Consider the following 27,995-nt stretch of genomic DNA (forward strand, 5'->3'; position numbering starts at 1 on the left):
TGCCCAAAAATTTTGAGTAATGTAGTTTCTACTGTGTTCAATATGAGTTTATATAATGTAAACTCAATTTGACAATAAACATTATGTAATAAAATAAATATCACAAATTGCTATCAGATCCTTCATTTAAAAACAGTATATCGCACTGCACTATATAAACAATCCAATTATGTGTTTTCACACCATATTAACCTTTGGCAGTTGCAGTAGGGCCAGAGTAAAGAAAAAATCCCAAATGCAAAAAGTTCTGCTAAAACATCAATTGATTATCACACTGTAAAACAATCACATATCTATTTAAAATGTGACACAAAATGTACAAAAAATTGTTCATATGACCCGGGCTGGTGGCATAGTTGTTTTTTCTTCCTGAGGTTTTTAAATAGAAGACAGGTTGGCCTCCTTTTGGCGCAGCCGCTCTTTCTGTTCAAACAAAACAATGGCATTTGTAAAGTATTGTATTTAAACCCCAGTCACTGTGGTTAAACCTCAGCAGACGGACTGAGTAGTTGTACAGTATGATATTACCAGGCTGTTTGGGTTGATATTTCTGGTCTCCACTTTCTTCTCTCCTGTGATCCTCTTCACTGAGAGCTGGGCCTCCTTCAACCTCAAAAACAAACAAACCAACTCAGCAACAAAATTACACACATAATACAGAAGCTTTACCCGTTCTAATTGTCTTACTTCGTCATTATTGAATCAAGTATATTAAAGAGCACATGGCACGTTTATGTTTTTCTAATTATTGGAAAGTACTTGTGGTAAATATTTATCATAGTTTTGCACCAGTGAACGGGCACACTCATTCTAAAACAGAATACCTCATCAACACAGAGGGCCCATATTACAATATTTTCTAATCTATGTTATAAGGATGTTTCCTCATCACAAACACACCTGCAGTTGTATGCACATAAATCCTGCATATTTTTGTTTGAGTTTTTATCTCAAACAGAAAACACTCTGTTCCACCTTGTGATGTCATATGGCAATACAGGAAGTGCTCCACTGTATTTTTAAACTCCATACACCTTTGCTGGATCATTTGGATAATTTCAGTGCTGGATTTGCCAGTCTCTACTGAACAAAAGGTAAAAAGTAGCTGTTAACATGAATACTACCGCTTCATAACATCACAAGGTGGAAGAGAGCATTTTGAGCTTTGGAGATGCAGACAAACAAATAGTAAAGGATTACGCAAACGTGTGAATGAAACAAAACAACTGCAGGCATGTTTTTGAAGAGTTAACATTTTACCATGGCTTAAGCCCATACAAATTAATTTTGTGCAATGTAGGACATTTAAGATGTCTATGTCATGTCTGTTACCTCTGTTTTGAGATGTTTTTGCTCTCCCTCTTCCAACGGACTTTGAAATCAGCACAAAACTCAAACCAGAGCATGAAGAAGTAGCTGGTGGTCACCTCCTTGTCTCCTGCTTTGGGCTGCACACCAAAGTAGACCACCAAATCCTGGAAACTAAACCAAATACATGCAATGCACACTCTCAATTTTATTTCACGTGATGTTCTTGGTATGTAATGATTTGTATGTTACATTTTCCCTTGGTGTTATGTGCCCAAATATTATTATTATGAGATTAAACTAAATCATTATGCCCTGCCGACCACTGTAATCATTATTATCATCATGTTTCAACAGATGAAAAATATGTCCAACCTTTTCTCAATTGTCATGAGCTGATAGGAAGCTTCACCTTGTTCTTTCCTTGCTGCAGAATCACAAGAAACAAAACAATTAGTACAAGTAGGGCAATAACTATTAAGCTCTTCACATGATTATGGAGAGTCCCATAAAAAGGAGCCAGTTCGTTATTTGATAGAAATTCACACCATGTAGATTTTAATAAATAAACTAATGCCATATGTCGTCTGCTTCTGATCTTAAAAGGACCTTTGTTGTAATAATTCAAAAAGATAGATATTTCTGTCTGTATCACTGAGAAAAACTGCTATTAGTATGGAAGCCCGTTTCCGCCATGAAAAAAAAAATAAAAGCCCCACAGAAAGTCGAAATTACGAGTTTTAAACTCGTAATTATGAGTTTAAAACTCGTAATTATGAGTTTAAAACTCGTAATTATGAGTTTAAAACTCGTAATTACGAGTTTAAAACTCGTAATTTCGACTTTTAAAACTACTAATTATGAGTTTAAAACTCGTAATTATGAGTTTTAAAACTACTAATTATGAGTTTAAAACTCGTAATTAGAACTTTTAAAGTCTTAATTGAGCTTGTAGCACACTGCAACTGAGTGTACAGAGCAGAGGAGACAGGAGGAGGACTGTTATGTTTATCACCTACATACTTTTAAAAAATGAATAAATTAAGCTCCAGTAAAGTTTCTGGTGTCTTGAACAAATCAGTGGGCCCTGAGTGCTGTTCTGACCACTCATGAGCTGTGCTCTGTGTCTGTGAGCGCTCGTTTTCCTGGTCTGAGCAGAGTGCCAGCTGGTCACAACCCCGCTGGTTTATTGAGGAAATTATTAAAATACCAAATTCATTTAATCAAAATTGATAAGGTTCACTTTTTGTAAATGTTACATTCCCAAAATTACGAGTTATAAACTCATAATTCATACTTTTAAAAGTCCTAATTACGAGTTTTAAACTCATAATTAGTAGTTTTAAAAGTCGAAATTACGAGTTTTAAACTCGTAATTACGAGTTTTAAACTCATAATTACGAGTTTTAAACTCATAATTACGAGTTTTAAACTCATAATTACGAGTTTTAAACTCATAATTACGAGTTTTAAACTCATAATTACGAGTTTAAAACTCGTAATTTCGACTTTCTGTGGGGCTTTTATTTTTTTTTTCCATGGCGGAAACGGGCTTCCATATATTTGAATTAATAAAAATATTGAATAATTTTAAGACAGTACAGTTACACTCACCACTGAGAACAAATGCCTCCATCTTGTCTTTAAACGGCTGCTGATGCTCTTCTGGGGAATTACTGCAAACACTTTGGATGTTTTTCTCACACTCTGTAAAACATTTGCAACAGGGGCGAAGTTTAACAAATATTGCACATAGTATTATTACGTTTATTGCAAGCTGTATTATATTTCAGTTGTCTAGCCAGTCTCTCCTACTTCCGTTTGAATGCAAAAGGGATTGCAACCAGACCAGGCCTCGCAGTAGACAATTTTGTGGCAGTTCGATCTCTCTCTCTTATTTGCAGCACACTTCTCTCTCGTAACATTATGAATAAAAGGTATATTATAGTTAGGATGTATTATAATTTTTTCTTTTTTGCTTGAAAGCGGAGATGTTTGTTTCAACACAAATGGACTATGTGTTTCTCTGATCTGCCAGAGTATCTACGACTAAGCTCTAAGCACCACCAAATTTACCTGTTCATTTATTCCTAACCCTAACCCTATTTATTTTTTATCCCAATAACGCTACATCCCTACTTCACCTGCTGTTACGTTTATCTCAGTAGCCTCCTCTCTGTGGATCATAGGAGCCAGTCTGCCCAGGCAGTCATAACACAACCCCCTCCTCCTCCTCCTCCTCCTCCTCCTCCTCCTCCTCCTCCTCCTCCCTACCTCCATGTCTCCACACTACATTCACATCTGCAGATAAGATTACACAAGGATACTGTTGTCTAAACTGTTCTTTGTGCATGTGCAGGGGGTCAGTGGTTCTTTTGTCTGTCCTTTGTGACAATTTATGTCAGATTGACGGGGGTCATAGAGCCTCTGGTAAACACAAGCTGATCTCATGGGACTACAACCAAATAAAAAGGTAAAAGTAAACAACAGGTGTTTTACGAAGGGTATTATTTAAATGTAGGTTTCCATCATTCTAAGCCTAATGCCCTACTACTTGTAACCAGTAGCCCCCGTGACTTAATGCAATGTTGATAAAGTGTCATAAGATATGAGAATCTTTATTTGGAGATTCCAGTGTTGTACTGCAAAGTTCAGTTCAGTAGAATAAGAACATGCAATCATAATCAAGATAACTATTATACAACCAGATAATTCAACTTAAATCTGACAAAACACTGTGCAAGTAGAGCAACGAACTGAACACGTGTCTGGTATGTTAACATAAGACATTAACAGTTAATCAGATAACTAAATCATAAAAAACAAGCTAACAAGTTTACTCTTGATCTCACTCCAAATCATTAAATCCATTGAATTCTTCACCCTCAGAGTCACTCCTGAGCAATTCTGCCAACTCCGGAAGTAGATGAAGCTCCGCTTCCTGGCTGTCATACTGGTACACATACTTGCCAGTATGACAATAACAAAGATGTGAAATTATATGCTTTAATAATTTTACATATAAGTCACATCTGAGTATAAGTCGCACCATCGGCCAAACTATGAAAAAAAGTGCGACTTATTGTCCAGAGTAGGTATTTTACTTCGAATTACTATTTTCCATTTTGGTCTAGAGGTTGTAGAAAATACGTGACTGAGATATACTCAGCCAAAGTATAACATTTATTTATAGTAGTATTATAGTATAGTATTTATATTTAAAGCATTGATGGGAGATCAGGACACACTGCCTTGTGTTGATGATTTGCTGAGGGCCTAATATGAACAGGACTTGTTAAGCAGCACATCTCAGCTCACATGTTGTAGTTCACACTAAGTCAGTTCTTTCTGCTCAGGTTTAGGTCTAACTTGAGTAACGGAGCTTCAGACAGAGCAGTGCCTCAGTTAGCTTCACCGCACCAGATAATGTTGATGACATCAGTTGCAAAGTGTCAGTTTCATCAGTTATAACATAAATGACTTACTAAACTAAACTAAATTATTTGTGATGGAGACACAGGGGAAGATCACACTGAACAAAAGAAAGATGGCATGCTACTTGAGTCCACTGTCAGATAAAGCCCTGGAGTTGAGAGCTGCAAGAGTCTATCTCCCAGGCCACACTGGAGCCACAGGAGAGGGCCACAGATCACAGACTGATGGGGCTCTGCTGATTACACACATGGGAAGTTGTAGTCTTTGTGCTGGCGACAGGGGCACAATGCCACTGCGGTGCATGGGGCAGATCTGATGGACTCAGGATTAAGACTGGAGTGAGGCGCCAAGCCAGTCTGTCGGAGAGCCTATAGTTGGACTGTAGCATCAGTAGAGTGAAAGACAGTGAATACATACTTGTAAGGTCTTGGGCCAGCATTCTCAGGTCTTTGTGGAGCTCCTCAAACTTCACCTGAGCTGCCAAGAACACGTCCTGAGGTTCTGGCAGAGGGAACATGCTCTTGTCTGTTCCAGCGTTCTGTAAAGACAACACTTTTCTATTGTCAACAGTCTAAAATCTTTGACAGTGCTTAGTAAAAATAACTTTATGTTTACAGAGGAAGAGACCCTCACTGATTTTGTTTCTTCTGCCTTACTTGAAACTACATTAAAAGTGTGCTGTGCAAGTTTTCAGGTGGAGTTTTCAGGAAAATGGAGGGGGGAGGGGGGTAACTCCACCTTACCAAGTAACCAAACAGTTACATGCAGTTTTTAGATATTTTACTTCTCTCTTTAAAAAACATGGAACATATAAAGATGAATCTCAGTACAACATGTAATCGTAGCACTTTCAATACATACTTTAAACTCTTTCTTATTTCATTATTTGCACCACATTTTTCAACTTTTTCTGACTCTTCTCCACATCTAATTTGACGATTTTGTGTCTGTAAAACTGTACCTTGTCCACATTGTGCAGGTAGTAAGACACTACATAATCCCCTAAACTGATGCGATTGTCCTAAAAATAAAGAAAAACAAAATAAATATTCTGTATTATTGCAAATATGAAATTGTTTACAATAATGTGATGGTCTTACTCTGCTTTTGACGTCTTTGAGTTTGGGAAGGATTTCCAGTCCAAACCCATCGGCCTGTCCTCTGGTTCTGCTGCCCCCGTTCATGTGGTTCCCCAGAGCCAACACAAGGCCCATGATCTGCTTCACACTCTGCCGCTCCAACAACACCTGAAAGGCAAAAATGTAACATTGTCCTGAAAGACAAATATGTAACAATTTGTAAATCTAAATGAAAATCTTTTTTTCTGTAAAATGACAGGTAACATATACTGTATTTCAACTCAGATGTACTGTGTATCCCACCACCTCTTGCACACAGCCTAGATATATTATATTTACTATATACAGATCTGTAAATGTAGGAGTGGAAAAAATGTGGGCCTTAAGTATTACTTTGAACTGTATTAGAATCAATTTTTTCCTCTTTATTATTATATTGTAACATGCGAACTACTGGCTTGACTTGGCTCAGTTTGTCTAAGTTTAAGTAATTAAATAAATTACAAATTAAATAATAAACCTAGTAAGTCACTGATAAAGATGTATATTTAAGTGTTTTTTTTTCTAGATATCAAAGATTTTCATGGTAATCTATTAATATGAAAGAAAGTTAATCTTATCTTCCTTCAATAATGGACAGTGTCAAATTTTGTTTCTTTCTCATCATAAAACAGTTTGGAAATTCATTTTTAATTCATAACATTTCTAAAAAGCTTGATATTTTGCAGATAAGCAAGTCAAAAGTTTATTCCACATGTAGCAGCATTACGATATCTATCAAATTTCTCTCTACCTCACAGACAGATGAAACAGCACGTAGCTTGCGTTGGATGGAAGCTATGCCGTCAAGAAATGCAGACTGGAAGATTATGCATTGGGCTCTACCGGCAAAATCTGGGATCTGGGAGAGCTCATAAAGAAACCTAAAAAAACACAATAAAAAATATTATTAAAACATGATCACTAAGCATCCATAGACTTTTAGATACTTACTGTTCAGGCTTGTCCAGTAGTTTAATGTCCTCCTCGTTAGAAGTCTCGTAATGTTGCTTTATTCTTCCAAGTTCATCTGGTTGCGCTCTCTAAAAAATAGCATAGTATTTAAATGAGCAGTGTGGAAATTTGTGGTCAGAATTAGAAGAATGTGATGTTGTTAGATTGCGTACATTTTCATAGAGAGCTTCAATAGTGTCCAAGTCCACAACAGAATGATCCACCATCAGAACAGCTGTAAAAGACGAATCATGCATTTATTTCATTTTGCTTATGACCATTAGGAGTTACAGAGGTCCCTAACCAATACCATCGATTGCAGTCCTCAGGTTGTAGAGTAATGATACTTTCTATATACAAAATTATAGCCTACATCATCATATTTGTATATTTTCAAATTGAGAACCTCACTAATATACACAAATGGGCTGGTTGAAAGTGGGGTAAAGTGGTTGGGTGAGAGAAAATTATTTCAGTTGTGTGTTTTATAAATTTAGTTTGCATAAGTTTTAGTGGCAGATGACAACAGTTTATGTGAGCCCTTGTAACTCTGGGCTTTTTACGGTTCAATGTTATCTTGTCTTTTTGTAATGTTTTGTAAGTGTCGTCTGTGTTAACTGAGGACAACATATGGACATTACCGCCTTTGCTATCTTCTGGGATATTTACACTGTAACTGTCACAGAAGTTAATTTATATTCTCTCAAATAAATAAATAAATACACTCTTTATTTTTAGTATTTATTTTATGACCATGAACAAACATAATGGTGAAGTTACAGTTTTAGAAGTTACAGGTCCCAAACAGACTAGAGAGATTCACTGTTGCCTCACCGTGCTGTATGTCCTTCATGTCCAGATGCAGACTGGAGATAAGGATGCCCACGGCCTGAGAGCGCTTCCCGTCCAACAGCTTCACAATCTGTTAATGTACCAACAAACCATGGTCACTATGACGACCGCACATCACCAAACCAATTAGTGAGCCATTAGCAACAAAGCTATTATGAGGCAACATGAAGGGTTCTCTCATTCATGGTTTTCACAGTGGTGGAAAATTATGATTGTTGGCATAGTGATTAACAATTTAAATAAAAAATATATCTTTGAATGGGAAAAAAATCATGAAATGTTGCAAATAACAAGAAGCTGAAACCCATCAATAGAACTTGGGGGAAAAAAAAAAGTTGGATATCTTCGTGTTTGAAGCAGCAGCAGATATTATAAACATGCATTAGCCAAAAAATGTCCTAAATTCTGAAAAAAGTAGATAATATATATATATGTCTACTGATCTCCTTGACACCAGCCCCCTCTAGTGGAGATGTTACAAATAGCCAGAGCTAAGTGCAGAGCATAATTGACACTTTGCAGTAACATCAGCAATGCACACATTAGCAAACACAGTCAAAAAGATTCTGTCTGAAACCTCAAGAAAAAATACACAATGGATGTAAACAGCATATTTTGAGAGGCCTGTGATCAATATGAGCGTTTATGGTCCTGTTTAGGTGTTTGATTTAAACAAAAAGGTGAGAGTGACAAATTGAAAAACTGTTGGCTAATGCGAGTTGGCTTGTGACAGCACAAATTAACTCAACTGTTGTCGACCAGCTCTCTAAACCAGCTCTTTCTGGTCAGATTAAAGTCTAACAAGCCTCAGATAGAGCAGTGCTACAGTTAGCGTCACACCTCTAGGGAATGTTGATGACATCAGTTGTAAAATATCAATAAGAACAGCGTTACCTTTCTAGGCTTAGTTTTCTTCCCATAGGCCTCTGACAGTGGCTTCCTCTTCATCTGTGTGGTGATTTTGGCAAACAGATCTTCAAAATCACATGTGTTAATGTTGGGTTCCTCCAAAGTGCTCCATACGGTCTCCTTACTGTACCAAAACAAAATACTGTAATTTACAAATTCCCCAGGCACAATATATTACAATTCATAAAATATCTATACATTTATGATTCACAAATTCATCTATTCCTTCAAATTCACTGTCATTCCACCGCTGTCCTGGTTGGTGAAGTATTATGTTTCTTTATTTGACCAGGACAGATCCACTAAAATATGGAATCAGTGGAGTCCTGTCTAAAACTTAGCTAAAGCTTAGATTGTCAAAAGTTTAAAAAAAATCATATATTAATAATATGAAAATGACATTCTTCTGTCTATATAAAGAGTTGTTTTTATTATCAACGTGTGTCAGAATCGATATTGAGTATCAAGTATTGAGTCTTTTTCTTAGTAATTGACTTAGAAATTTTACGATCGTAACAGCACAAATACAAATCTCTTACTCGTTCTCTTGTATTTGAATCCTTGTCCAGTACAGTGGTTTCATGGGCTGGGATGGTTCTACTGTAGATTTTCTGGGAGTTTTGTCCCTTGAGGTGAGCCCATATCCAAAGGGCAAAGGTGGAGGAGGGGGGAGAAGACCTATCCCTGACTGGGGCAAAGGGGGAGGTGGAGGGGGGACATGAGGAGGCGGGGGTATGTTTTCTGAATTTGAGTTTAAACAAAGAGGATCATTGATTGAGTGTGATTGACCACTATGGCTTTTAGGATTTGGTGATGACTGGTTATCGTTTTGTCTGGACAAACTTGAGCTAATCAAATCAACGTCCGGCATTTGAGGTTCAACTTTCTGCAGATTAATGATTCCATCTTCATTGTTGCTTATCTTCACAAACATCTCGCTGTCTGTCTGAATGCAAATGTTACGAAATGTTTTGCATGGAGCGTCGTCTCCCGTGGAAACTGAAGCATCCCGAACTTCACCATGGCGGCGGGATTCGGACTGGGAGAGACGGGACTGCAGCTCGATTATGGTGAACTCAAGTCGGGCCACGCTGTCATCGCTCTCCTCCTTCAGCCTGCTCAGCTCCTCAGCATAGTCCTCCTAGAAATATACTGAGTTTTAGTTTGGTACAGTAAGTTCACGTGATGTCATATCATTAAAAGAGTTAAACTTTTAGAGTGAAGAGAAGCTAACAGTTTCCACCTGAGGAGCTTTTCACTTCAGCAGAAAACATCACTGTCTACATCGAGTAAAACCCCTCAACGCCTGGTGTCTCTTATTTACAACAAACCCAAAGAGCCATCAGTATGACCTGCATGGTAAAGTTATTCCTCCAATTTCATTTATAGGTTGTTAATTAGGTCCTTGTGAATAATTTTATAGCAGTCATTTCCCATGGGACAGGTTTGAGCGGGCTGCAGCCACTTGATTAAAAAAACATACAAAGTGTGAAATGTGTCTTGGTGTAACTGGTGTAAATTCCCAACATGAGGCAAATATATATATGCAAGTATATATATGCAGCATTTTGTCATATTTTCCCTAGACAACTTATCAAAATCAAGTCATCAGGAATTATAGTTTTATTATTATATTAATTTTGTGGTATGTCGCAAATACACAATACCAGGCCCTAAAGGACCAAATGAGGATATAATGTACTCCTATGAGCTTCAAATAAACAATGTAAATTTATTTACAGCATTCTTTCAAATTACATCAAATATTTCCCATATTTCTGAGCTACTTCAATGCAGTTGCAGTCCCTTTGGTCCTTTGCAGTCATTTTTGATTATGCATGAGCTATGCTTTACAAAGGTTTGGACCTGGTTTAGTTCTGTCATGCGCCACATCCAGTACTGTTTTGACCTGACTTAGACGTAGTAATTCAGTCAGGACAGTAAAGATAAACCTTATTTGGGGTCTAACTGAAGTAAAAATGACAATTTAAATACATTTTTCATATATTGTTTACTTGTTTTCTATATATCTGTTTTCTATGTATATTTGCAGTCTGAACATAATAACAAATGTCACAGCTGAACAATTATTGTCTGATTAAATTATGAAAAAATATAACAGGCTTAAGAATAATGTCTATGATGTATCTTTGCAGTTTACAATGAACTCTAATAGAGTTAATGCAATTATTATATGTTGTTGACTGCAAGAAATAGGTAAAGATTTTCTTAGCAAAGGCTCAATCTTTCTTATACACGGACCAGAAGGTGGGAGTGAGCTCCGCACTGCGCACTAAAAACCCTCAGGGAAAAAAGGAAGTAGTAGAGATGGGCAGTGTTGTGGTGTCACTGTTCTTTTGTTAATTTTGGTAGAGAATCATTTTAAAGTTTATAGTTTTCACAATTTTCCTGGAAATAAGACATACAACAGATTTTACAATGTCTGAATAGCATTCATATATATTACCTGTAATTGCTCCAAATCATCTTTGCATTCCCTCTTCAGCTGCAAAAGTGCTGCTTGGTGCTCTGAAAGGACAAAACTCTATCAACATTTTCTAATCACTGTTTTGAGTCCAAATATGTTATCTGCCACAAGAGAGCACTGCGTTTTGTGACAGACAATAGTAAATTCACTGCCTGGCCTAAAAAAAAGTCACCATCTGGATTTAACTTGGTTGGAGTTGCTTCAGTTGGTCATGTCTAGGTTCAGCAACAGTCTGTGCTCAAAGAATGAGGTCAGCTGACACCTGAATATACTGAATGACCAGGTTATTCCATCAATGGATTTTTTTCCCCCTGATGACACGGGCATATCCCAAGATGACAATGCCAGGATTCATCGGGCTCAAATTGTGACAGAGTGGTTCAGGAGCATGAGACATCATTGATTGTCCACCACAGAGTCCAGACCTTAACCCCATTGAGAATCTTTGGGATGTGCTGGAGAAGACTTTGTGCAGCATCAGACTCGACCATCATCAATGCAACATCTTGGTGAAAAATTAATGCAACACTGGATGGAAGTAAATCTTGTGACATTGCAGAAGTGAAATCGAAACAATGCCACAGTGAATGTGTGACGTAATCAAAGCTAAAGGAACAACCAAATATTAGAGTGTGTGACCTTTTTTTTTTTGGGTGGCGACTTTTTTTTTGGCCAGGCAGTGTATGCTCCTCTTGAATGGAGTATTTGAGAAAAGTTTTCTACTAAAATCTGATAAAGTGGGTTGACTTGTGCAAAATGTTCAACGTTCATATGTGTCATCCACAATGCAACGATTCTCTGGGAGGCTTTAAAATGGCTCTGTAGACTATGGACCCAAAAGAGGCTCATAATCTTTGAAACCGAAAAACAAAAATGTGAAACTGGGAAATCAAGTTTTAATGTATTCTTTCTTTGCCAGACAAATGTGGCTTATGGATATAAAGATTATGAGCCTCTTTTGCTCCACAATAGTCCGTATAGAACTTATTTGCCCCCCATGCAAAATAAAACCAAGCGAATGGCGGTGCCTACGGCAACTTCTGGAATAAGGTGAATAAACATAAAGTCTTGGATGGTGTTTAACCCTCTGTTCTTCCTCAAGACTCTTTGTGTCCATTTTAATTTGTATGACATTTTTTTCTGTGTAGAATGTAGCTCAAACTTTCCTCAGCCTAATCTTCTTTGAATAAGCTAATTTTGACTTTTTCACTTTTTTTTACCACTACAGAATAACTAAACTAATAAAAGTAAAAGCATACAGTGGAATTTTGTATGTATTTTGACAATGAAAGAGTTAAAACTTTCGCAAGAGAGGTGAACCCACGCCACAGAACCAATGTGTTAACAACCACATAAGTGCAACACATTTAACCACTACACCAGTGGCAAGCACAGTGTAAGTGTTTTAAAGAGCGAACTGACGGTTTATTGATTGTGTGCTCAAAATATAATCAAGTCTATATGCTTGCACAGGTTGTGTTTACTTTCTACAAATTGAAGATGTCAGTTTCTGATGGAGAGCAGGCGCCTATAACTCTACGGGAGAGTTACAGTTTTGTGCTGTTTATCCAAACTTATGAATCACGAACTTTATCATTATTTGTTTGGTGTTGGCTCCACAAACTTGTCATATTAATCTTCTGGTTTATAGTCTTTTCAAATGACAACACTCACGTCTTTTGGGTTGAATAATGAGACTCTCTGAAGCTATAGTGATAAATGTATTTCACCTTAGTTTATTTATCCTGAGAAGACAGTTTTTAATTTAATGCGATACACCCAGTAATTACAGAGATATTAAGCAATAATCACATCAAAACATCTGCTTTTTGACAGTTAAAAAGCACATCCCACCATAAACTTCTGTCCTACACTCCAGCCCAATTTTAAACTATAGGGATTATATATAATGACGTCACGTGATCTGAATGCAGCCTGTTTTAGTAGGAGCATGTGCAGTTAGATTTGTATCCACTATGTCCGCATACACACCAAAATCTGAGTATTATCTGATTTCTGGACCTTTATTTATCTGATGTGAGTAACCAGAGGGACCACCATCAGAAAGAAATCAGGTGGTGTTGATGTTTACGTGTATTTTTAATTGTCCTATAACTCCAAAAATCTCACAATAATCCAATTTTGAGTGTGCATCTAACTGCTGCCACTCACCATGGTTTTGACTTAAACTACAGGTAGATAAGACTTGATTTAAAGGTGCCGTATTAGGCTATTTTTTGATCTATGTTATAATATTGTTTCCTCATCACAAACAGACCTGTGTTTTGCTTCATTCACATATGTTTAACAAACCCTACTTATTTAGGTCTTCTCTCAAACTGAAAACACTCTGTTCCACCTCGTGATGCGATGTGGTAATACAGGAAGTGCTCCATTGTGTTTTTTAAACTCCATACACCTTCACTAGAATCATTTGGATAATTTCAGCCCTAACTACTGCTTCATGACATCACAAGAACAGAGAATTTTGAGCTTTGTAGGCAGACTAATAATGCAGGATTACTCAAACACGTGTGAATGAAACAAAACACAACTCCAAGTATGTTTTTGAGAAGGTAACAACATTATAACATGGCTTAACACTCATATATAGGATATGTATATATATAGGACCTTTAAGTAGAGACCATTTCATTTGAGGTATTTACGAATATGTCCTGAAAAGAATATTATCTATAATGTTCGTTTTTAATATTTTAAAGAAAATTCCGTGTTTCCTCCTCAGTGCTGCAGCTTCTGGGTATTACAGAACGTTGGACTGATTTCTTATGGGTTTTTTTTTTGGCTATAGCCAGACTATAATCTGAAAAAGAGGTAGGTTCATTTTAACATCTGTAACTCCTGAACTATTCCTCCAATTTGTATTTGAATACATCCAAATTAAAAATGAGAGTCTACATGTTAATATAATATAATTTAAATCATTATGGATCAAACTGTATTTGGGCTATATTACAGTAACAGTAACTTATAGTTGTACGACTGCATTTATTAATAACCTTTAACAGCTAGCATGCCTTATAAAACATGCATTATTACTTTTTATTTTCCACAGCTCTGAGGCCTGGGCCTGGTGGGGTGACCTGCTTCTTTCCATGGCAATAGATGAGTTAAATATCATATTGTGGAATCTTCCCAGTAAAGCAGAAAATCTCCACGGAGACAAATTAGAGAATGACCTTCCACCAGGAAAGTTACATAATGCACTTTTAATTACAGAACCCATTAATGTTTTTATTACATTAGTCTTGTCTCGTTGTGCACCTGTGATGTATTGACAGAGGATACACTAAAGGTGGGGTAGTGTTTATCTAAGCTTTAGTTTGATATTACAAGTATCACATCACATGACCACAGAGCAAACAACTGCTGCTCTATGTCCAGCCAACATCACTCAGGAATATTTAGATCCTGCTGACAGTCTGACCTCTACCATTCAGAGAGCAGAACACGCAGTACATATGAATGAGAACCACATACATTAACACAAGTGATCCATATGTACTGTACCTGCTTCTGTGTACTTCAGTCCCACTTTTTCCTCTTCCTGTAGCGGAGGCCAGACCGCTTGGAGACGACCCGGGGTCCTGTCCTCAGCATCGGTGGGTCTTTCCGACTGTAAAAACAATAACACAAACAAATATGATTAGCACTATTCTAGCCATAGCTGCCCTGGGACAAAGTGAAAAAATAAAATGTGGCAATATTTCAGTGCATGTGGCTTTTCTGGATTGGATTCTGCAGGAGGAAGTAGTACTAGTAATAATTATTGGTAACATGCAGGTAAGTGTGTGATTTATGAATAAAAATATGTTGTTCACCCTATGACCTTACAGATGCGTTTCATTCAGTTTTTATCCTTTTTGCTCAATTTTGTCATTGAGTGGCAGGTGGGTTAACTGATTGCACTGAATTATGAACTCTCAAATAAGTAAGGACCATGAATTTCTGTAGTCCTTTGTTGACTAAAAAGGGGGTGTGGCAAAAACTATCAAAACTATTATGTATCTCTATGTATCTGATCCAAACTATACTCATAAAAACAAATATTTATGCAGAAAAAAGTATAAGGAAACAATGTATTTATATAAACACAGATTAAATTTGTGAGTCACGAGTTTAGTCTGAGTTTTTACAGATAAATACCAAACAAAGCTCACTAACTTCTCTTTTCTGCTGTTGTCCCATAAAAATTTGGTTGACTAAGACTCCCTCAAATGATTAATCGACTAAATGACTACAAGCCTACATCTGTAGAAATAAACAGACTGTTAATGGGCAACATCAAGATTAATTAATGAGGGTAAAGTCTAAACTGTAGACTTGTCACCAATGAGGTATGTCTGCATATATAAAATTTGAGTGTCACAATTATGATGAGAGTAAAAATGATTGTGCGATTCACAGTTACTAAGATCTTATTTAATTTTCAATCACATTTTCTTATTCTTATCTAATGAAATTGTCGCACTTATTATTTTTTAGTTCTTTTGATCAATGAACCAAATCATCTTGACATCCCTTTCACCTTTAAATCCTGCCATCTCACTCAGTGTCCATCATAACCCAATGCCCATCTCAGGTGCAGAAAAAATAGCCGTGAAAATATATGAGAAATCAGACCAAATATTGTTTTTAGCCTCAATGTTTAAAATAAAAAATATAATATGAGCAATATGCAGAGGTGGGTAGTACTCAGCTACATTTACTTGAGTAACTTTTTAAAGAAATTGTACTTTTCAGAGTACTTTTCCAGCAGCATACTTTTACTCCTACTTGAATAATATTTTTTAATCAAAGTAACAGTACACTTACTTGAGTAAAAGTCTAAGTGACTCATTTGTGTTTCTTGCAGTGCTCCTTCAGATATGCTTTAATTTTACTCATTTTTTGTGCATTATTTAATGTTTTGTCTTTCAAATTACATTAACTTCAAATTATAAATCAGAAGTTACATCCAGACAGTTACTCTTTAAGTTACTCTTACTTGTGTAGTACTTTACCCAAATACTCTTACTTGAGTAATTTCTACTTTGTACTTCTACTTGAGTAATATTATTTTGAAATAACGTTACTCATTTGGTAAGCACAATTTTTGCCTGCTCTACCACCTCTGGCAATACAGTTTAGTAATGCAGTAATGCAGTAATGCAGTAATGCAGTAATAGTAGTAAAACTGTATCTGCAGTACTACTAGTAATGTGATAATCTACATAATTATAGATAGATATACTGGATATATTTTATATATTTGTTTGAGTCATACTTTGCCATCCTCCTCCTCTGTCTTCTCAAATAAAGCTTTCAGTTGCTCTCTCTCGTTCCTGATCCTCCTCCTCACTGCGTCTAGGTCCACTTTCCCTGAGGGGTCTTTCTTCAGAGGTCTGGGGGTGAAAAACGCCTTGAAGGCATCAAATACCGCGTCAGCACTGGACCTCGTCTCCATGATATCGTTAAACTCATTTTGTTTTGCCTCCTCTCCTCCTTCTTCCTGCTTTTCCCGGTTTAAAAACTGAGATATTTGGTCCAGGAATGTGCCTTGTGTTTTGCTATTTTGCGATACGGGTTTGAATTGGGATATCGTGTCGTGATCGGGTCCGACTACCCCTTTCCGCAGAACCCTTAGGCCACTGAACAGGGCAGGAAGTTGGGGTTGCTTATCAGTGGGAGATGATGGAGAAAAAGTAGCTCTGGTTAAAGTTGATCCCGGAGGCGGTTCATTTGACATACGTGATGACTGAATAACGATTTTTGACATGGGAATTTTAGTTTGTTCTACTGACAAATTTTGGGATACATTTTCGATATTTTCTCCCTCAAACGATGGTTCAAACTCTTCTTTCGTGTCAAATTCATGCATTTTTTCAGGCTGCAAAAAATCCACTGAATTTTGGAGGTTAGAATTAATCAAATTATCCTCAATGGCATTGCTTGCAACTGGCAAATTGCTTTGATGAGCTCCAAATACGCAATTCAGTTCATTATTTTCACATTTAGACAAATCTACCTGGACCGTTTCATGAATATTCTCTTCCTCATTAAATTTATTAGTTAAAATTTCATGATCACAATCTTCAGATTCATCAACTTCCTTCTCTGGCTGGTCTGGAATCTTGTTTGATTTTAAAAGTAAATCAAATTCATCTGTTTTCTCAACTTCACAAGGCCAAGTAACAGGTAACAAGTCCTTTTCCTTAACATCATCCCAGCTGGAATTTTCTTCAAATATGTTCCTATCCAAATCTTCAGGAAATTGTCGGAAAAATGTGAGTACTGCAGATGGTTCTTCCATTGTAGATCCAAACAACTACTGGGAAATACTGAAAATCATTTGGAAATTGGTGGCAGTTAATTTAAGTAAGAACAATAGTTATAAAAATTGTCAAAAATGAAAAAAATCTGTAATGTTACGGTAATTTAATGCAAGTTCAGATTTTGGCATCAGTTTGTCAATCTTATTCAATACAAGGCAATCAGTTATTTTGCTGTGCCTGATTTATTTTGCAGTTTTTAAGCAAATTGAAAAATCCTTGTCCAAAACTATGAGCTAATTTTTGTCTTTGTGAAAATAAAAGTAGATTATAAACGCTACTTTTCAAAAAAAACCCTGAAAAACATTTGTCAGTTTGTGGCAGTTAATTTGCCATTGACAGAAAAAGTAAAATTGAAAGAATAATAGAAGTAAAAAGTGTCAAAAATGAAAAAAGATATAGAAATGTTACGAGAATATAATGCAAGTTCGAATTCTGGCATCAAGTTGTCAGCCTTATTCAATAAAAGCCATCCAGCTACTTCACCAGGCGTGATTTATTTCGCACATTTTAGAGCAAATCGAAAAATCTATGAGCTGATTTTGGTATTCTTTGTGAACATAAAAGCAGATATAAAACCCTAGATGACACCCCAAAGAGTAATGGCAGCATCAGAGCCTTCCAAGTCCTTAGTCAGCTGCAGGTGAGCCAAATCTGATACTGTAGTGAGCAAGATTTTCTCCAAAAGTCCTGTCTGTCATCTATCAAAGTGCAAAGAGATATTCCGTGCGTGGCCTCTAGCGTTCGTGACACCACCCTGGTACATCCGTAAAGAGAACGCACTGAGAGCCACACCCGAGGAGCAGAAGGAGGAACTAGAAAGTGAATGCCTACACTCACATTTGAGCGAGTACAGAGTAACACGGCTAAAGCTAATCTGAATGTGATCCCACCTCATTGGTTAAGCAGCTCTGTGTACACCACTGATACAAGTGCTCTCTTACCACATGCAAAATGCAATAGAAGCAGTATGTTTTAAATGATGTTTGTTTTGTAGATTGTCTTGGTACAGTCAAAAAGTCTGGGTGGTGACAAGAAAGGCATCTGATTTAAGAGCAGATAATATTCAATATATAAAAGGTAATTATGCATCTACACAGTGGCTGATTTGTCTTGGAAAAATGTGAAGGGTTGAGTCAGGGAGTGCATTTGAAATAAAAGTTATAAAAGTGAAGTCAAAGTACAATGATTTTAAGTTTGCTCAAAATTTCAAATCAAATAAAGTCAAAAGTTTGAAAACTGTTTGCTACATTAATTATGCTACTAAATATTTCACTTTTATATTATATAGTGTTATGGAGACTGAAGTTGTTGTTTTTTTTATCAGATTAGTTCACAAATGTTCATATTTTAGTTCATGTCCTCAACATGTGACAGCATAACCATTTTGTTCTATATACCCTGAATACCCCTTTTCTTTACAGAGAGAAATGGGTGACATTTAATCTTCTTATGACAACAAGCTTATAACTTGGACATTGTGGCCTTAAACAAGTTATGTTTATGTAACGACTGCAGTTAATCTTGTAAATAACGTTTAGGTTTGCCTGCATTGGAAACTACATAACAACCGATTACAGAGCAGCAAAAAACACAGCCTAGTTTGGATAGAAAGATGATTTAAAATGAAAATATATTACAATGCATTTTTTCAGCTGGATCATCAGATTAGTTTTTATATATAAGATTGATGGAAGAACTGTGGAAGAACATAACAGTATTGGCTAGACACCATTTAATTACTCTTGTGGTTTTATACCTCCTCAGCTGACATTAATCACGTCTCTGTTGCACTATTTTTGAATCCATTATGAAAAAACTGCCTTCTGCCTCAAGTCATTTGCTGACAAAAATGATTAAACCTAGTGCCAGATTTGGTTTTGAGAATGAAGAATAGAAGAAATATAGGGATGTAAAATGTCTGCCGGGATTACATCTCTTTCTTGAAGTATTGAACAAGTTTGTGTTCTGGATCCCAGGCAAGTAAAATGTCCAAACTATTTTTATGGTATTGTTGTCAAAGTACATATACTGCTTCCATTGGCATGTATCTATCTATTTCTCTGTTTCTCTATCTATCTATCTATCTGTCTATCTATCTATCTATCTATCTATCTATCTATCTATCTATCTATCTATCTATCTATCTATCTATCTATCTATCTATCTATCTATCTATCTATCTATCTATCTGTCTACCTATCTATCTACCTATCTATCTCTCTTTCTATTCCTCTCTTTCTTTCTTTCTCTATCTCTCTATATATAGCTATCTCTCTATCATCTCTGTCTTTCTCTCTCTCAATCTCTCTCTGTCTCTCTCTCTCTCTATCTATAAAAGGGTTCAATAGATGTGAGTAATGTGGTCATGTCGACAGCGTTGACACAAAGTAAAGAATCTTGGTCTATGTAGTACTTTCTGCTATAACATTGTCCTAATATAAAACCATTCCAAAACATTTATTTTCTCACAAATTCTGCAACTGAATCGTACCTGGCTCAAACCTAATTTCACACCTGACAGCCTCCTCTGATTAAAAACTACAACACAAAGAATACATTACATTTAATATTCCATGTTTTTTGTCCAGAATTAATGAGTCCATCAGCTTCCAGCTATGCGTCATGTTTTGAGGACTTTGCAACATTTAAATTATATAATGTTATAAATTGTTAATCGCTATGGCAACAGTCCTACTTTTTTATCATTTTGAAACCTAGATATACATCTTTTGAGACAGTATTTGCCCTGCTGCTGTGGCCCATAATCCATATTTACTGATACTGATATTTAGCTTTTAAAATTAACAGCAAGGTCGACAAATTTATCTTAAGTTGAAGTAAAGATTTACCTTCTTCAACACTTTACGAACATTTGAGTCTGGTCACCAGTGAATCCCCCATTTAACAAATGGGCATGATTGATTAGCCAATCAGGGACATGCATGATCTGTCCATAATGGAAATAATGAAAGGAAAAAAATATCACAGAGGACTGACAAACATTGTGGATTTCTGCAGAGTCAATGAGCAAAGCACTAAACTTTGCAAATCTGAGGTGAGAGAAATGTGATTTTGTTTGTAAATCATAGGTGACCAATGAGCTTATTCGTTCCACATGTGTCACTGAAAACAACCAAATCTGATTTAATGATCACGTTTGGCTGCACTGTAGACGTAACAGAGGGAGTGGAGACCAGACTGATCAATCCGTGTAAAAAATAGGAGGAGATCAGAAGGAGATCAGGAAAGTAAAGATCACAATTTAACTTTAAACTTCTTTAAAAATAATAACAAAATGTGTTTATCTGAGATATAAAATAAGTTATTACATGATTGTGTAAACATACAGCAATAATGCTTTTCTATTTCTATTTTTACTAATGTCTGTTCAAAAAGAAAAATGTGATGCACTGAGAATGACACATGGCACACAAAATTTCAAATATCAATATCAGCCGATACCAATATGTCAAGTTATTATCGGCCGATACCAACACTGGAACTGATATATCCCTACTGAAACCCATGGATTGAAAGGTAAGGCCGCCAAAGCAGTAGACCCATACTACAGATTGCACAACACATCTTCCAATCTCCAATAATCCTGAGGTTATATAACTATTGAAAACACAACAGCCTTTGTTTCAGCCCTGAAGCCTGACGCCACAAGTTAATCTTGCTTACTGAAAACAAAAAACTGCAACTATTCCTTCCCTATAGTTTGAGAAATGGGTCAAAGCTGCAATGACTTTGCAGAAAAAGTCATGTTCAAAGATCAGCTTGATATCCACAGAGAAGCTCAGGCAGTAAATATTTCAGGGTGGGCGCAAAGTGAGTTAGGAGGCACTTAACTCACCCCTGGCCCGCGGGACAGTGAGAGAGGGGGGGTGGATGGTGGTGGAGAGGGCCTGGGGCTGATGTCTTCTTCCTCTTCAAGTGCAGTGAGGTGTAAAAAGTCCACATGCTGGGGTCTGCCGGGATGAGACAGGCACAGGCAGTCCTCCTCCTCCTCCTCCTCCTGCTGCCATACCTCCTCTTGCCTCCGGAGGGCCTCGCCTGTCCACAAACAAATTATGCATTAGTGAGGATTAAAGGTCCTATATTATGCAAAACTGACTCCTGTGAGCTTTAAACCATGTTAGAATGTTGTTACCTCATCAAAAACATACCTGGAATTGTATTTTGTTTCATTCACACATGTTTGAGTAATCCTTTATAATTAGTCTGTCTACATCTCCAAAGCTCAAAATGCTCTGTTCCACCTTGTGATGTCATGAAGTGGTACCTTTTACCTTTTGTTTTGTAGAGATTGACAATTCCAGGGTTGAAATTATCCAAATGATTCTAGTGAAGTTGTATGTAGTTTAATAACATAGTGGAGCACTTCCTGTATTGCCACATTACATCAAGGTGGAACAGTGTTTTCTGTTTGAGAAAATAACTCAAATATGCAGGATTTGTGTGTTAAACGTGTAAATTAAACAAAACACAATTCCAGGTCTGTTTGTGATGAGGGAAAAACATTGTAACATGGATCAGAAAACAACGTAATATGGGCCCTTAAAGTGGCAATACATACAAGATATTTTGTGATAGAACAGTCAGCCACACAGATGTCCAACTGTCAAAATGTAGTATTACAATTATGTAAGGAGAAAGCTGTGATATTACAGTATAAATGTTAGGATTATATTTAACCATCGTCATTAAAGGTGCACTATGTAACAGCTTGTCTTCATAGAGGGGTTACTCCATGGAGACAAGCAGGTCACATCACCAGGCCAAGTTACAGGTCAAATCTGTAGAAAAGAGACCCGACTCATAGTCATAATACATAATGCCTTTAGAAATAAAACACCCATGAATAAATGACAGACACATAATGCCATACTGTGGAATATTCCAGACAAAACCAGGAGACAAGGAGGTGACAAACGTCCTAGACCTTTAAGTCAAACTTTCTAATCTAAAAATGTTTGCCCATTAAAGTGATTTACATATAGATTGCAAATTACAAATTACAAATGTTGCTTTCTAAAACTTCTGTAATAGTTTCACATTTAAAATTCTGATTCATTAATTTGTTGATTTTACAAGGTAATTTACAAAACTATGTGATTACTAAAGTTTTGAAAATTATAATAAGGTTTTTATTTTGAAAAGTTAACAATGTTTGAGTCAGTGTGTCCTATTCTAACCTAGACCAGTCCCTCTCCACACAGGACACGATGCTCATATTTTGCCCATGAGTGTGTCCCATTGACCTTGGTCCACATACAAAAATGTACTGCCCCCGGTGGTAGCTGCTGTGCACACAGGTAGAACAAAAGGCACTTTGAGCAGAGCTGCGAAGAGACGAGAGGTGGGAAAGAGCAACAATACCCAGTAAAATATCATGATCTGAATAAGTTCTAATGACTTGTTTTTGTTTACTCTTATCTCACATCACAAAACACATCAAGATTAGCACTTAAAGGTCCTATATTAGCCATGTTAGAATGTTGTTACCCCCTCAAAAACATACATGGAGATGTTTTGTTTCATTCACACATATTTGAGTAATCCTGCATTATTAGTCTGTCTACATCTCCAAAGCTCAGAATGCTCTGTCCCATCTTGTGATGTCATGAAGCAATAGTTTTCAAGTTAACAGCTATGTTTTGCCTTTTGTTCAATAGAGATTGGCAATGAAATGGCCACAAATGGCTGAAATTATCCAAATAATTCTAGTGAAGGTGTTTGGATTTTAAAAACACAGTGGAGCACTTCCTGTATTACCACATGACATCACAAGGTGGAACAGAGTGTTTTCTGTTGAGAACTCAGCCTAAATATGCAGGGTTTGTGTGTTAAACATGTGTGAATGAAACAAAACACAACTCCAGGTATGATTTTGACGAGGAAACAACATTACAACATGTATCAGAAAATAGTGTAATATGGGCCCTTTAAACAAGCTCTTTTAAATTCACTGTGATTTGTTTCTTCCATTAGAAAAAGCAGCACATCTTCAAAGCAAAGCATTTTCCTTTCATTTGAGTAATACCACTTAGTATGCAGCTCCATTGTCCAAAAATAAATGAACAATCTGCATAATACAAAACTCGCATTATCTGGCTGAGAATACTGATTTTATTACAGAGACAGAGAAACTGAGAAGGAAACTGGGTCGAGCCTGGAATAGTATCTAGTATGATTTACTTCTATCTCACACCAAAAGGTCAAGCAAGGTTCAATCCATTCCTGAGCAGTTTCTCTATGGAGTTGTGCTTGAGTGGGTTTTCTAAGTGCCCCAGTTTCCCACATAAACCTGACATATGACAGATAATCCTCCAGCTATGTCCTACTGATCAAGATGTCACCATCGACCGGTTTATCGACTAAAGGAAAAGCCCATGAAGGAAAAGGTTCAGTACTCGATATGGCTATTTAAGAAATCACAATGATGATTAAAAAGACATCATTTATACATAACACAATTTTCAACAAAAAGTAACAGACATTTGTAGTTAATACATTAACTGAGGTTGTTTGTGTAATCCCTCAGTCGTTCAGGTTTGATCCATCGCAAGAGAAAAATTCTGTCAACTGCACAAAAGTTTTAGAGTGAAGAGGTTTCGCTGTTCATCCAAGAGGCTTCTTCAGTTCTGGTCAGATTACTGGTAGACACTGCCTTGTATCTATCTAAAGGGAGGAGCTAACTACACTGAAACTAACACAAACTAAACTGTTTGTTGACTAGGTCTTCTGTCATGAGTCATATTTTGCATAATGGTTCAGGCCCTAATGGGTGCTCTTACACTATTAGCATACTGGCAAGCACTATTGTTTTCTTTGTTTTGATTTAGGTTTGAGGATGCTGTTATAGCTTATAGCTCCATCCTCTGAGCTAACAAATAGAATATGTATACTGATAGGTGTGTTAGTTTCAGTGCAGTTAGCTCCTCCCTTCAGACAGATATAAGGCAGAGTCCACTTGGAAGAAGCCTCTCGCACGCTAAACGTCTTCGTCCTAAAACTTGTGTCCAGTTGACAGATTTGAATTTTTCTTTTGCTATTAACTGAGATTCGTGAGCAAGACCACACCTCAGTTATCATAAAATACCAGTCTAATGCCTTAGTCACCATTTGACTCCTCTGCCCTCCCATATGCTTTTCTTTTCAGTCTCCAATTTCCTAAAGGAAGGAAAGGGAGCAGAGGTCTTAAATCATGAGTCACCCAGCTATTTGGTCCTCATAGTTTGTGCATACCATGAAACATCAGTCTTCATCGTCTCATTTGAGTAAGTGTTAGTAAGCACATCTCTGTTGTAGCATTGCCGTTGCTAATGAATTCATATGGTGTTATGGGTGAATATCATGTGGTGTTATACTAGTTCTGATATCTAGTTTTGATATGGGGTCAGTATTGATTATTATATGGGATTTTTTGACAACGCAACTCTAGGACGGTTCAGTGACTTAGCAAAAATTGTAACAAGAATTTCTTTAGTGGACCACAGCCCTATAGAGCACACTGCTGCACACCCACTCCTTCTGGTGCATGGGGTACTTATCTATTTTACACTTGACTGGAGGCACATGGAGCTCTTATTTCCAGCCACCTCCCAGCCTGTTCCCTGTCTGCTGCTGTTGCCTGTGAGAATACTGAGTGTGTAATGACCCCTTGGAGCCCTGTGCGGAAGAAAAGAGCAGACACGTGGAGGTCAAAGCTTTACAATGTTAATCAATGTTTAAATGTGGCAGTCAGAAGCAGCCTGCTGTCCCTCTAAAACTGTCCACTCCACTTCACTGACCATCCAGGAAAACGCAATGCTACGCTCTTCTGCACATGTCCTTTTCCAGACAACTAACCCTGAGCTGAAAACTGACAAAAAGTTAGTTTGAGATCTTGTTTTGAAAATATAAAACACGGTCATTTCTATAGTTCATATAAACATAATGAAACAATAGTAACAGTATATACTAGTTCTATTGTTAGTGCTATACAACTCCGCAATGTGCTACCAAACATGCAACAAAAAACAAAAATACAAGTTGTGGGTCTATTCAAACTGTTCTTCTTAGACTATTCAAGTACTAAGGCTGATTTTACACAGTACATCAAAACTGGTGCTTAACTTAGACTAAATCCAGAACTAGACCAGGACTAGAGCAGTGCCAGACCAAGTCACACCAGGACTAAACTGGGCTCAAACCAGGACATATCAGCACCAATGTGAATGCACCCAAAGTGGTTGTTGTCTCCAGATAGGAGAATGCAATAATAAGACAATCTCCCTGTATCCCTTAGGTTGTATAGTAATTTCAGAAGTATTCAATCCAGGAATGTTGAACTGTAGAACTTAAATATAGATATGTATTATTTTGGTACATTTGTCATATCAGAGAACAAAATCTGAAGACTAAACAATACAATGACATGCCCAACCAGGATGTTCAGGAGGAAACATATGTATGCATACCATACCATAGGGAGCATAATGAGACAATGTTTTATGAATATTTCATGACATTTTAGAGGCTATACTGCACCCGATGTCCTAATGCCATTACTGTCCTATGATAAGGTCTCCTATCTGGAATCAGTTCTGACCGTGAAACTGAAACTGCTTGGAGAGGGAACCAATTACAATACCTTTTAAAAGACTCCTGCCTTAGTTTAGCAGCAGTGGTGGAAAGAGTACTGCAAATTTGTTCTCAAGTAAAAGGGCATTTACATTGGGTACAGAATTACTCAATTACAAGTACTGTTTCCAAACTTGTACTTAAGTAAAAGCAAAAATTACACATGAAAAAAACAACAAATACAGTTGTGGATCAAGATGGTTGGGCCTGGATTGGACTGGGCTGTACTCATGGTTTTAAATGTAACTAATTAGAGTTACATGGCTAGAATTATATTTAATTACATTTAAGTAAAAGGTTTACAAATCTACTCAAAAAAGTACAACTACCCAAAAAAATCTACCCAATTACAGTAATGTACAGTACAGTTATTTGTTACTTTCCACCCCTGTGCACCAGAAAGTACAGCACAAAACAAAGATAGATTCAAATTATTGTTATTTCAAAATTATTATGAAAAAGAGCAAAAAATGCTGTTGCCATATATATTGTGCAACGTTATATTACAATATGACACATACAAATAATTAAACATAAAAATAAAATCACATGTGTTTAATTTTTTAGAGCATTTTTACCTGAACATAGCAGATCATCTGGACTGTCTTCACTGTTGTTTTCTTCTATATAGATAGGGCCATACTCTTTCATCCAGTTCATCCATTGCTCATTTGTATTACTGTAGTTTTCCAGTTCAAAGACACAACACCCAGTCATTTCCTCTGTCTTCTTTGTCTTATTTTGGGGCTCAGGAGTGGAAAAATTTGGGGTCAGAGATGACAAAGTTGGAGATGGAGATGTTGAACAGTCTGAGTCACCGTAGTGTGAATGTACAGGTAGATATTGTGGTCTTCTTATAGATTTGGTTTGTTGGTAACTTTTCCTTGATAAATGTCCTTCCATCATTAAGGATTGTTGCAAACTTTGGTTAACTGCTTCTCCCAATGTATGAAGCTCTTTAATCTGCAATTGTCTGTTAATATTATCATTAAAATTTGCATCATTGCAGGTACATTTTAGTGGAGCTTTGAATATTTTTTGTGCAGATTCACTTGTCTCTTTTGCTAATTCAGAATTGGTTAGGTTTCCCCTGTATAGAAATCTTTCCACTTCTTTGATTTGACCCAAAATTCCAAGTGTTGCCATGTCCTTTACAGATTCCTCCAGTGTTTTTAACAATCTCTGGTTAACCGTTTGACTAGTTCCAGGACTTTTGGTATTTTGTGCATCATAAAATATCTCATGTTCATACTCAGAATGGTCCGAATCAGTCATTAGATCATTAGATTTTGGAGAGGGTGAAAATTGTAAAGCAGGGTTTAAATTCCATATTGATTTACTGATGTTGTGTTCCTTAGCTACTGATGCTAAAGCTTCAAAATTATTCCCAATACTTTTCTTTTTCTTGGCTATTGGAGTCCCTCTTGTTGGGATGTGTTCTTTTTTCTCTTCTAAGTAGTTCATAGTCCAATGTTTGCTTTGTTTTCTTTCTTTGAGGGGATTCAACAACGCCATTTTGATATGAAAATGGTTCATGCAGTCTCTTTCCTTTGCTCTACGTCTTTTCTTAAATGTTTGTGATTTGAATAACTCATCTTCTGTTAAATTCTCATTCTTGATCTTGGTCTCCTGTTTGTTGCCCATGTTCGGTATCAGTTCAGAAAGACAGTCGGTCTCTGAAAACTTGTTGTATGTTAGCCCGTCCTCTCCACAGCCACAGGTCCATCCCAGGCTGGACATCTGGAGTGGGGCTTTGAAGGGGGAGGCGGGACTTCTGCTCAGTGAGAGAGACACACTGCTCCTCTCCCTGATGGGCGTGTAGAGGTGTAAGGTGCTGTGTCTGCCCTCCATAGTAATCCTAAACTGAAAAGAAAAAAGAAAATTGACATGCTTTATTTAGTTCAATGTGAGCAAGAAAAGCCATTACTCTATATATGTATTTACTTATTGCATAGATGGATAGCTTAA

At 36.8% G+C, this 27,995-nt stretch overlaps 1 protein-coding gene across 1 annotated transcript; it reads right to left on the minus strand.

Moving 5' to 3' along the window:
* Positions 1 to 347: 347 nt before the first annotated feature.
* On the minus strand, positions 348 to 27,878 carry fmn1 (formin 1). Its single transcript, XM_033991421.2, has 20 exons — positions 27,587 to 27,878; positions 21,256 to 21,455; positions 16,352 to 16,822; positions 14,596 to 14,701; positions 11,044 to 11,105; positions 9,420 to 9,717; positions 9,116 to 9,317; positions 8,562 to 8,700; positions 7,650 to 7,737; positions 6,989 to 7,050; positions 6,816 to 6,904; positions 6,616 to 6,745; positions 5,844 to 5,990; positions 5,705 to 5,764; positions 5,161 to 5,281; positions 2,923 to 3,015; positions 1,684 to 1,735; positions 1,333 to 1,482; positions 529 to 610; positions 348 to 423 (listed from the first exon to the last, which is right to left on the minus strand). Exons 1-20 carry the CDS (start codon positions 27,876 to 27,878, stop codon positions 379 to 381), a joined length of 2,889 nt encoding a protein of 962 aa, XP_033847312.2. The 3' UTR covers positions 348 to 378.
* Between the last annotated feature and the right edge of the window lie 117 nt (positions 27,879 to 27,995).

The sequence above is a fragment of the Periophthalmus magnuspinnatus genome, chromosome 24, assembly GCF_009829125.3.
Source record: "Periophthalmus magnuspinnatus isolate fPerMag1 chromosome 24, fPerMag1.2.pri, whole genome shotgun sequence".
Classification (NCBI taxonomy): domain Eukaryota; kingdom Metazoa; phylum Chordata; class Actinopteri; order Gobiiformes; family Gobiidae; genus Periophthalmus; species Periophthalmus magnuspinnatus.